A 12,710-nucleotide genomic window follows, 5' to 3' on the forward strand; every position below is an offset into this window, starting at 1 on the left:
CTAAAATTATTATTTTTAGGGGGAAAAATATCAACACCTATAGAAGTTTGGAAAGAGTTGATTCTAGCCTTCGTGGTTGATTTTGAGGAGTTCAAGAATTCAGTGAAGGAAATGACTATCGATTTGGAGGAAATAGCAAGACAACTAGAATTAGAAGTGGATCCTGAGATGTGACTGAATTGCTCTACTCTCATGATAAAATTTTAGCTCGTAAGTGTTACTTCTTATGGATGAGCAAAGTGCTTTCTTCAGATGGAATTTACTCCTGGTGAAGATGTGAATATTGTTGCAATGACAGCAGAGAATTTCAAGTATTAAATTTAGATGATAAAAGCAACAGCAAGGTTTGAGAGGATGGATTCTCACAATGAGAAAAGTTCCACCGTGCGTAAATACTAACAAACAGTACAGGTTTATTTAGCAAACCTCTTTGTTGCCTTATTTTAAGAAATTGCCACAGCCACCCCAACCTTCAGCAACCACGACCTTGATAAGACAGCAGCCATCAGTTCACTGTGGTTCAGTTGATGGTGAGCATTTTTTAAGCACTAAAGTATTTTTAATTAAGTTACGTTTACTTTTTAGACATAAGACTAATGCACATTTAATAGTCTATCGTTTAAACATAACTTTTATATGCACTGGGAAACCAAATAACTCTCACTGGCTATATTGTGAAGTTGGCTTTATTGCAGTGGTCTGGAACCGAATCCGCAGTATTTCCAAGATGTTCAGTTTCTAGCACTAACACAACAGTCTTTTCCTTCCTACTCCACTCTTCCAAATCACAGATAAACTTCTTTTGGTAATACTATTGAATAAGGATTTATTTATCAGCTATTTCAAGAAAGACCATCAAAGCATTCTCCTCTTGTTTTACAACTTCTCGGACAACTTCTCTCCCCACTTTCTCTTTCCAGCTGCTAAAAGAAGGGTTGGAGAAACAATTGAAAAATGAGGAGTGCTCCCACCACAGCAGGTGAGAATACAAAAGAAGCTTCCTGCATCTTGAGTTTTTCTCTGCTTTATGGTTGTATGTGATGAACCAATAAGTGAAAAAGTGCTTTGCAAACTGTAGAGTGCTCTACAAACTACAAAGTAAAATTATTCATCCTGTAACACACCCGGGGCTTTAACTAAGTTGTGAGCAACAGAATATTAGCTGTTCCAAGCAAAGAACACGCGTTTGTTGAGGGTGAAGCGAGAGTAAGGCCCTAAATACTATGAACTTGGCCGAGAACTCTACTTGTCATTACTGCCAACACCCAGTTAAAACTTCATCAGAGTTGCCATGTGTGAGTAAGACAGAAAGAAAATGGTATTTGAGTGAAAACCCTCAGTTTTAAAATATCTCTAGCTAGCAGTGCCCTCCCCCTCCTCCCCCCCCGCCCCCATCGCAACCCCACCCAATCCAGTTCCCTGGAGGTTTTAAGCTCGTGCAAATATCCTCCCCAGTATTTACAAAGTCCCTGCCCAAGTCCTTCCCTTCCTGGCCTCCCCCCATCCCTCTTTCCTTTCCGACCCTGCCCTCGGACCCTCGCCCCACCCAACCAGAACCCGAAGGACTACAAGTCCCAGCGTGCAGCGCGCGCGGCGGGCTGCTGTGGGGCTGGGCGCGTGGCTGCAGGCGAGCTCCGCGCGGGGGAAAGCCTCCCGGCGCTGGCCATGAGGGGAGGTAAGTGATCCGCTCGTGCCGAGAGGGCAATGGGAACGCGCCTGTCCTCTCTTTTCTCCAGGATGAAAAGAAACAAAGATAAGCATAATAAAAACAGCCCCCCCCCCTCCGCGCCCCGTCTCTGCTGTGTGCCCAGTGCTCCTGCCGCTTGTTGCACCCATGAGCGTGGAATCTGTCACCCTGGAGTGGAAATGGGGGTAGAAGCGCGCCCTGCCCTGCGGAGAGCTAGGACACTCCCGGGGCTGAGGGGCAAAACTTCCAGGATGCGACCGGTGGTAGCAGGCTCTACTGGGTGCAGTGAGCGCCACTCCCCCTCCAAAGACGGGCTCTTTCTGGGAGCCTCTAGACTCCAGAATTCTTCTCCAGAGTCCTAGCCTGAAACTTTTCTCCCCTGTCGCTGGTGTCACAAGCGAGTCGTTTGTCTCTCGTCGGCGTCGCTGACCCACCAAGAGGCTTCTTTCCTTCCCTGCCCCTGCCCTCCGTCCTGCCCCCAGCATCCCCTCTTTAGGCTGCTCACTTTCCTTACGACACTTCTAGGGACGCACTGAGCTCAGCTCTGCTCTGGGGAGACTTCTGGAGATTTCTTCTACAGCCTCGTGGACTCAGGTCCGCGTTCTACAGTGCTGACTGGATCCTCCTCTAAGCTGATTCTGGGTCCGGAGGCTGGGCGGGGTGTTTCCTTTGCAAAGTATGGTGCGCCCTCATCTTCTTTGGGGGAGGGGGGTGGGGTGGGGTGGAGGCAGAAGAATGAGTGCTGGTCAATAAAAGAAATCCGAGGCAGGCACCAGTTTCCACGCCTGTCTTGACCCACTTTCCATCTTACCGGGACCCAATCCCAAGTGAGCCGGAAATTTCTAATCTGGTATCCCAATACAAAGATCTCAGTGATTTTTTTTTTTAACATATCCCATATCCTGGACAAAAGGTGGAGTTCGTCTGCATCTCTATCACCAGACACTTAGACACTCTACCACACAAACATTCATAGGCTTTATACATAACATATAAGTTACACTCATCACACACTTCATTTTTGCTGTGCACATATATCATACACCAGTGCACACACATTAACACATTATTTTATTAGCAGAGAAGAGTTTGTTGGAGAGAGTGAGGAGGAAGTGGGCAAATAATACAGACACTAATATGTTTGTATATTACATATATATGTACAATACATATGTACAATACAAATGTCAAGTTATTAGAGTTAACAACAGCCTGATAAGTGAAATTTTCTAGAATTTAGATTTTCTTTGCAGCTTTTTTTTTTATTAAAATAGGTATGATTTCCTACAACACCTGAAATCCTCATCTTTGTCTATAAGGCAAACTTTTGATCCCAGCAGGCAAAACAGGAGAAGAGTCCTTTTCTAGATATAGGAAGGAATTCTTGGAGAAACTTCACATAATCTTTTCCTCTGTTGCTGTGTCTTGGATAGAGCTGGGTACAACAACATTTTCTTTGCTTCTCTCTGTTCAGCAGTGATGAACTGAACTTGGTTTCGAAACATGGTGCTAACAGGACGTACTCATCCCTTCCACTTGCCAGCAGGCCTCATAGTCTGGCCCACCTCCATTTTAATTTAGTTGGAGAAGAGTTCAGAAATTTAGGGTCAAGTACAAAAGCATTTGAAATCTGTTGGTAAAAGAGCTACCTCAATACTTGGTTTTGCTCAGTGATGATAAAGACCTACTGTTTGGCTAATGCTCAAAAAAATAAAGTTACTCAAAAGTATATGAACACTTGGGCTTCCTCTCTAATTATTATTGTTTGTTTTTGCAAAGGGGCAGTGGTAAAAGTGGGCAGAAAAAGCACTTGCTCTCTTTCTCAGCAGTAATCTTTCAGGAAGTTGAACTTTTCTGTTACCATCTTGCAATAAGTAAGAGGAAAAAATAATCCCCACTTTGAAACCCAGGCTGCAAAGTTAAATGGTAGTTGCTGCCCTTATAGTGCCCGAAAAATTACTAAGGAAAGGGATTGTAACGGGTTTCTTCTCCATTCTGTTTGATAGCTACACAATGTTATAAAGAATCAGCTAATTTTTCCTAGGATCATTTTTGGACTCAATGTTATAAAATATGAGATAGGCTAGGATCCCAACCTACGTGCTCTGCGCTGTCTTGAGTGATTTTGTTGACAGTGTGACTTAAAAAAGTCTGATATTGATTTAGTGGTTGTTTTTTTTTTTTTTTAAGATTTATTTATGCATACAGAACTGGGGTACAGGCCAGAGGTGCAGGGGCAGTGAGATATTCACCAGGGACAGAGTGGGGAGCAGAACAGGCAGACTGACAAGTACACTGCTGAGGGGAGCAGTGGGTGGTTCAGGAGAGGTCTGCCACTCCATATGGGTCACCTCCAGGGCTGGGGATCGAACTCATGCTGACGAGGCTTTAGCTTCTTAATGCTGTGCTTTAACTGCTGGACCACCAGGGAGGGCCCTGACTGGTATTTTTTAAAGTGACAACCATATATGTGTCCTGTATGTGAGCAGCACATTGGTGTGTGGACATGTTACCCTGGAGCAGTGCTTCCCAGCCAAGCATGAGAACTGTAAGACTGACCAAGATTACTTAAACAAAAGATCACACCCAGGCCCTCCCTGGTGGCACAGCGGGTTAAAGCACTGCACTGAGAAGCTAAAGCCACTTCCGCATGAGTTCGATTCCCGCCTGCCCAGGAGGCGATTCACATGGCGAGGCAGACCTCTCTGGCCCACCCGCTGCTCCCCTTAGCAGTGTACTTCATAGGTCTGCCTGTTCTGTTCCCCACTCTGTCTCTGGTGAAGCCTCTCACCACCCCTGAGCCTCTGGCCTGCACCCCAGTTCTGTATGTACAAATAAAATAAATCTTTAAAAAAAAAAAAATGATCACACCCAGCTTCCTTACTCCATAAACAAATTTCCTGAACTGGTATTTAGGGTGGGGGAAGGAAGGCACATTGGCACTAATTCTTTTTTATATCTAACTGATATAGTACCAGGTGCTCATTGATAATATATTTGTTGGTTGAATTTGCTGAATTATGTATGCTGTGTTGTGCAACTGTGATAAACAGTTAAAATTAAATCTCCCAACCTAATTGTTTTTATTTTGCAGAGTAAGGTTTGTCTTGTTTTGATTTTTTGCTGACTTCATCTGGCACCATGAGTGCCAAAGTAAAAGAATATGGGCATTCTTAGATCTGGTCATCTATTTTGCATCTTCTCTGGAGTATGTTACTTCCCACATAATGATGTAAAAGGATTTTCTGCTGGGCAGTGCTTTTCTGATTCTCACAAAGAGATTATTTAAAAGGCAGCCTTGGGAACTTTGTCCACGAGTCTCTATTAGGAAGAAAGAGTAACACAGGAGTGTTCGCTGGTTAGAGCTCACAAGCAATGGGTTCTTTCTCTTCTTTTTTCTCCCACATGATAGAAAAAGAAATAGTTTGACATTCATGCTCAGACCAACAGCAAAGACAGAAATAGTGAAGGAGAGGGAGAAAATACTAGGCAATTGCTATAGCTTGTTTTTCTTTGTCCACGACAGGTGCAGTGAGAATTCTGAACTTGGGGGCTCATGATTCATTCACTTCCACTAATTGTGCTGAAGGTAGTTAGCAAAAGTGAACAGGCACACTGTAGCTTTAAAAAGTCAGCCATGAACCAGAAGGCAGTTGGTGCAGCTCGTGTGTGATTCCTAACGTCATGTTGGCTGAGAGCCAGCCTGGTTTTATTTCACTGTGTCAAATTGTACCTCCTTATTGAATTCCTTTGCCAGCCTACTTTGTGAAAGAAAACATTGGGGTTTCTTTGGCTGCTCTTGATAAGCCTATAAAAAATGACATGTTTTAGTTGCTTCTAGGTAGGTTTTCTTTTTACTCTTCCACAGAAAAGAAAATAATATAATAATAATAGTAATACAATGTAGTGTGGTGTTGCAGAGTATCCTTGTGAGTGTTTTGTTTTGTTTTGTTTCTGAGATGCTTAGAAATGGTGAATGTATAACAGTTTCCAACTGAAGTGAAATCATTCTTTGGCTTGGAGCAGCACTATCTTCTGTCTACTCTGTTAACGGTGTGTGGATGTATGTTAATATCTATATGTATATTAAATGTTGGATTTCTCTATGAATGATGGAAGTGGTTTAGCAACTGCAAGTTTGTGTGTGTGTGTGTGTGTGTGTGTAGTGAAGATGATCCCACACAGTATTATTTGTTAATCATCTACTTCTCTAACAGTGATAAAATCTTGTGAATGTACTAAATGATGCACTTGTCATGTCAGAGTAATCCCTAGGGAAGGAGTGCCGAAGTATAAAGTGATTTGAGAGGAAATGTATTTAATTTATGGCTTCAGCTGTAGACGAACAAGCACGTTTCAGAACTATTTGTTAAGCAGTTTTGTTCATGCCTTTTTCATCTTGCTAATTGCATATTAATTGTGAGGGGTTTTGTTTTTTTCACAATCTTCATCCTACTAAACAAAAAGACAGTGATGGATGCTACTATATCTCTTTGAATGTTTTGGTGATTTCTTCATAAATTTAATGAGCTGCCTACCTTCTCTTACACACACACACATACACACACACACACACACACCTTTCTGTGCAAAGGGGCTTTCTGACATTTTTGTGAGCATCTTGCTTTACTACAGCATGGACAGGTTTTTGAGGCTTTCGTTGAGAATATGTGAGGTTAGGGGAATACTTGCTGACAAAAGCGTTAAGTGCCCTCTGCATTGCAATGAAAAAATATAGGAGCAATGGGAGTGGACAAAACAAAACAAAACAACAACAAAAAAAAAACCTAAAAAAACAAATGCTTTAAGAAAACAAGAAATGACAGCCCATGGTGGGAAGGGGGCAGGGAAAAAGGGGTTTTTTCTTGACTTTGACTCATTTATGAGTTGCAGTGTCTTAAGTGAGAGCTTGGTACTCAGAGGACGCTGTGCCAATTCACAGAGCACTTGTTTTGAAGGAGTATTCTATTTCATTTGCAAATGCTTATTTGTCAAGGCTGGGAGTGCCAGTACAGATGAAAGCACCCAAATCTGTCTCCTTCAGTTCTTTGGGTTTAATCACATCTCACCAATAGCTGAGGGAGTGAGAGATTTAAACAAACATACATGAGCCGATGTGAAGCTGTAAAAGGGATCATTCTGTTTCCAATTCAGAATATATATTTTTCTTTCCCATTCTAAGATTTAAACACAAGCTTTTTTCCCTTATTGATTAGTTGCTGAAGTAAAGGATCCCTGCAGCCTTCCCATGCTATCTGTTGACATGGAAAACAAGGAAAATGGCTCTGTCGGTGTAAAAAAGTAAGTGAAACTGCCTTGTGAGTTTGCTTCTGCAAACAACAGAGGGACTTGGTTTCTATTTTTGTACTACTTGCTGTTTCTACTACAATGCACTGTTTGGGAGTTATCTTGGTTGGTCTATATGGTCACCAGCTTCCCCTGCCCCCAGTTGCTTTTTTCTGTATTCCATTTCTAGGATAGCCATGACTCAGAGGTCAAACTGTACAGAAAGGGTTAGTGTATCAGGCTTTGGAACAGGAAGGTCGAGAATTTCAGCTCTGATTCTGTTTTGAAACAAAAACACCCAGCAGACATATATTCTGCCTTCCAAGTCCATAAGTTAGGCAATGGGGGCAGAAAATAGAATGTGAATCTTTTTAATCATTGTTCACAAAATTGAGAGCTATAGTGAAAAAAGGAAAAGCGTTTCAGAAAAAATACTAAGTTGAACAACTTCTCTGTCCTAATTTTATGAACTGTTAGTTGAACGTGAAACATTTCCCTGTGTACCACAGTGTTCTATTTTAATGTTTGTTCTCACCTTTGCAACTCCTGATTATATTTGTTGAGAGTTTATAGCCAACTCTTTTAAATAGGAAACTTCATTTGCATTTTGTAGCATATTTTGAAACATGCTACGTGTATCAGATTAACTCATGACATACCTGTGAATATAGGGGGAAAATTTACATTCTCATTTAGGAGTTGTCTTGAGGTTATAACACTTTGATTGTAAGGAGAAAGTAAGTTCCAAGAGTGTGTTACCTGTTTTGTTTTTTATACGCTGTTTAGTTTAAAATTACCCCAACTTGAGTGTTGGAGAAAATGAATTAAATGCTGAGATATCTAAATGAGGAAACAGTTTACTGTATGTTTATGAACAAAATGCATATTTTCCTTTGCTGAAAAGTTACATAGAAATAAACTTAATAAAATCTGCTTTTAAAAATCCTCAGTTAATTTATCAGTAATGTATCAGCACCATGCTTATCCCATTCTTGAGGTCTGGGGCAGCTAAATGGGAGAAATAAAAGAAACAGATGCTTGTTTATGTCTGAGTTAGATCAGTGTTGTCCAGTAGTACTTTGAGTGGTGATGGAAATGTTTCACATTGTGCTCTCTAAACTGGTAGACACTAGCCACGTGTGGCTATCAAAACTTGATGTGGCTAATGTACTAATGTAACTGATGAATTGAACTTTTAACAGCTAGCAACTTTATTGATATACAATTGACATAAACTGCATGCATTAAAAATGTAAAACTGGTTAAGTATTAACATGTATATACACCAGTGAAACCTTTACCAAAATTAAGGCAATGAACTTGTCCTTCACCACCAAAATGTCCTCATAACCTTTGGCAATTTCTTCCTCTATCCTGTCTGCTCTTATACCCCAGGCAAATACTTACTACTAATCATCACTATAGATTAGTTACCTTTGCTTCAATTTTATATTAATGGTATTACTCAGAATATTCATGGGAGAGGGTGTGGTCAGATTTCTTTCACCCAGGATCATTAAGTTGGAATTCATCCATATTACAGTGTATGACAATAGTTTGTTACTTGTTCCTACAGAGTAATATTTCACTGTGTGGATATGTCACTGGATATGTTTTGTCTCATAGAAAGATCTTGAATAAAAGCATCCTTTTGTTCAATATCATTTTGTAGAAGTTGGATGAGATAACAACATCCTCCCCATTCTGAACAAAATTACATTATTCAAGGACCTGCTTTTGTTATAACTCATTTCACTTCAAGTTGTAGTTACCAAGAACCTATTGATAGAATTAAGTAGGGCCTGACTGTAGAAGTTTGTTCACTATCTGTCTACTTGTTGACAGAGTTTGGGTTGTTTCCTTTTGTGGTTATTACAAGTAAAGTTACTTTGACCATTTATTTACAATTCTGTGTGTGGACATATCCTTTAGTTTCTCTTGAGTAAATGTTAAGGAATGGAATATCTGGGGTAAATGGTAGGGGTATATTTAACTTTTTAACAGACTTCCAAGCTGCTTGTCCCATTTTACATTTCTACCAGCACTGTATGACCATTCACTTGTTCTGTATCCTCACAAACTTGGTATGATCTTTTTTCAAGTTAAACATTATATTAAGTATGGGTTTACTTTTCATTTTCTTATGAGTAAATGATGTTGAGCCTCTTTTCAAGTGCTCACTTGCCATCCATGTATCATTTTCCATATTGGATAAGTATTTTGTCCATCTCTTTGCTGGGTTAGTTTTTTTTAAATATGATTGGTTAGAGAGTTTTTCTGTATTTATCATATGCATGATTCAAAACTATTTTCCTGGAATACGTGATTTGTCTTTTCAATCACTCTATGTAAGTGTCTTTCAAAATGCAGGAATTTTTAATCTTGATGAAGTACAGTTTATCAATTTTTAATTCTATGAACAGTGCTTTAGTGTCATACCTAAGAAATATTTGTCTAATCTAAAGTCACAAAGTCTGTCTCTTTTATTTCCTGAGATTTAGAACTAACTATAATTTTTTAATTAATTTTTATGTATGGTGTGAGATAGGGATTCACTTGTTTTATGGTGGTCATGTGTGCTTTTATTTTTGTTCCTGCAGGTAGCAAATTGTTACAGCACCATTTGTTGAATTGTTTCTGCAACTTTGTTGAAAAATTGTTGGTCATATAGGTGTCGATCTATTTCCAAACTCTATTTTTATTCCACTGATATTTTTGCATATATTTATGTTAGTGCAACATTGTTCTGGCATGCAGCTTTATAATAAATCATGAAATCATGTAGTGTTATCCATCCAACTTTGCTCTTTTTCAAATTAGTTTTGGTCTGCTATGTCATTTGCATTTCCATATGAATTTTAGGATTATTCAATTCTTTTCCAATTTCTATTTTAAAAAATGGCCTGCTGCATTTTGATTGGCATTGCATTGAATTGTAGATCAACTTAAGAAAAATCTGACAATTTGACGACATGGTGTCTTCCAACTCACTCAGAAAGCATTTTTCTCCATTTATTTATATTTTCTTTTAATTTTTCTCAGAAAAGTTTTATAACTTTTAGTGTAGTCTTGCACATTTCAGTCAGATATATCTGTATATATTTCATATTTACATGCTATTACAAATGATATGGCTTTTTAAATTGTTGGTTGCTAGTGTATAGAAATAGTAATGGATCTTTCTATATTGCCCATGTATCCTATAGCATTGCTAAACTCACTTATTACTCTAGTAGACTTTTTGGTGGCAGATATTTAAAATCGATAATTATGTCATCTGAATACAGAAACTTTAACTGTTTCTCTTGGTGTGTGGATGCCCTGCAGTTCTCTAGCCAGTAAGTAGATAGGTCTTGCCTTATTTCTCATCCCTCAATGATCACTGCCCTTTATTGACTATGCCAATGTCTTGACAGTCACTTTTGCACATATTTTGTCTATTTTTTAGTTGTTTTAAGCAGAAGGATAACTGGGTCTCCGTTACTCCATTTTGACCACAGATAAAAATCCTAGACAATTTATATAGCCACAAGTGGCTTGTGACTAGCATAATGGATATTAAAATCTAACTCTAGATTTCATTATAGATTCCCAAAAGGCATAGTACAGTCAAACTCAAGCTGTACCTGAAATCAGCCAAAGCTGGTAATTGCAAGTGTTTCATTTCCCAAACATGGGACATATCATTGCTTTGCTAGGGGATGTGCAGTCACAAAGCTTCTTTTCTAAAGAAGCCTAGCGTAAGAACCCCTATTCACTGGCTCCGTGTTCCTGCTACAGTTTTAGCAGGCTGCTATGTATGAAGTCCCTGCTATGTAGCAGGCACTTGGTGCGAGCCTTATTAATCCTTACAATATTGAGATGTGTGTTACTTTTCCTTTTTGTACTTTTCATTTTGTAGATGAGAAGACTAGAGTTTCAGAAGGTTAAAGTGCTTCTAAGAGTTCGCAGCTAATAAGCGATGAAGCTGGGATTCATATTTTACTTTGACTCTGAAGACTGAGTCCTTTCTTCTGTACTGGAGTGACCAGGCTGTCGTGAGGGCTTTCATCACTTACTTAGCATAGCTTTTACTGGCATGTAGCCAGGGAAACCCTTCTTTCTTTTGTTTGTCTTCAAGTTTGGTAGCTGTGTGCAAACTATTGTTACATTACCTCAACTTAACAAAGATAGGACTTCCTTTTCCAAAATGGCTTATATCTTGTAACTACAGAATATTTTTCACTGAGCCATACCTCTACAGTTTCTGATTGCTCGTAGGCTTGAAAACTTGCATTTCTAACATGTTCTCTTGTGATGTTAATGCTGAGGTTCTAACAATTATTGAACTTGATCAACAGCCAAAACTTGGTCAAAAGGGTCAAGAATTTTCAACTTTTCCACTATTGACATTTTGACTCAGGTAATTCTTTGTTGGGATGTATATGTATGTGTGTGTGTCTATGTATGAGACTGATGGTATCTAGTCCATTTTTAAACACATCTCATCACTATCCACTACATGCTAGCAGTGCCCTCTCTCTGTTTCTGACAATCAAAAGTGTCTCTAGACATTGCCAGATGCCCCCGGGAGTCAAATCTACCCCAGTTGAGAAGCAAACCCCAACCTAAGCTCCCCATGAGGAATGCATGACACTTCTAGGAATCAAAAACTAATTAATCTATTCAATCATTTCTGCTTAAAACACTGAAAAGACTTATTTCAACCTAGAAGCTTCCTCTCCCTGAATTCCCCTGGCTTTATACAGAAGGGGAAAGGTGGTAAAATGTAAATATGTGATGGAATCTGGGTGAAGGATATGTGGAATTTTGTACTATTTTTGCAACTTTTCTGTAAATCTGACATAGTTCATTCTTCTAAAGCTAACCAGATTTCTAGTTGAGAATGAAAATTTATTTTTCTTTGAGGAAAAGTAAAAGTAGTCCAGATTTGTGGGCCCTCCCTGGTGGCGCAGCGGGTTAAAGCACAGCACTGAGAATCTGAAGCCACTTCCGCATGAGTTCGATTCCCGCCTGCCCCGGAGGAGACCACATGGCGAGCCAGACCTCTCCTGACCCGCCCGCTGCTTCCCTCAGCAGTGTACCTCGTTGATCTGCCTGTTCTGCTCCCCACTCTGTCTCTGGTGAAGCCTCTCACCGCCCCTGAGCCTCTGGCCTGTACCCCAGTTCTGTATGAATAAATAAATCTTAAAAAAAAAAAAAAAGTAGTCCAGATTTGGAGACCAAGGTGATGTTAAATGAAACCTAGAAAAGTGGCCTGGGGTTAAGTCTCAGTGTTGTCTCCTTTACGGCCTGAGTTCAATCCCTGACCAGGGAGCTAGCCCACATATGATACAACAGACCTCTTGCCTGCGAATTCCCTCAGCTGTGTTTTTCAGTAAATCCACCTTTTTCTGCTCTGTACTCTTTCTCTGGTGAATTCTCTCACGCTGGCCTACACTGCAGTTCTATAAAAAAAAAAAAATTAAAGAGATTTGACTTAGTTAAGTCAGTATTAGAAGACTTGAGTTTGAGCTTGCTTTTGTTTCTTACAAAGGGATGTCTAATAAGTAAATTGCTTAATTTCTCTCTGTCTTAGTTCTTTGACTGTAAATAGGATAGGTGGTTATTGTGAAGATGGAAACAAGGCACTTGTGAAATGATGCAGAAGGTTAACTGATCCATTGGTGAAAGTGGGGTGTAGAAATCTGCCACAAATGTGTTTTTACTATTGTCTAATTTTAGACTTGCTAGTAAT

The 12,710-nt window shown here is 39.7% G+C and overlaps 1 protein-coding gene across 1 annotated transcript in view; it reads left to right on the plus strand.

Annotated features, from left to right (window-relative positions):
- Positions 1 to 1,627: 1,627 nt before the first annotated feature.
- Positions 1,628 to 12,710, plus strand: part of SAMD13 (sterile alpha motif domain containing 13) — a 42,741-nt gene continuing 31,658 nt past the window's right edge. Inside the window, exons 1-2 of the mRNA XM_004679159.2 lie at positions 1,628 to 1,675; positions 6,904 to 6,988. Of these exons, the coding sequence (XP_004679216.1) occupies positions 1,666 to 1,675; positions 6,904 to 6,988 (95 nt within the window). The 5' untranslated portion in view covers positions 1,628 to 1,665. The remainder of the gene's footprint in view (positions 1,676 to 6,903; positions 6,989 to 12,710) is intronic.

This window comes from Condylura cristata, unplaced genomic scaffold (assembly GCF_000260355.1).
Source record: "Condylura cristata isolate star-nosed mole 26May11 unplaced genomic scaffold, ConCri1.0 scaffold00008, whole genome shotgun sequence".
NCBI lineage: Eukaryota > Metazoa > Chordata > Mammalia > Eulipotyphla > Talpidae > Condylura > Condylura cristata.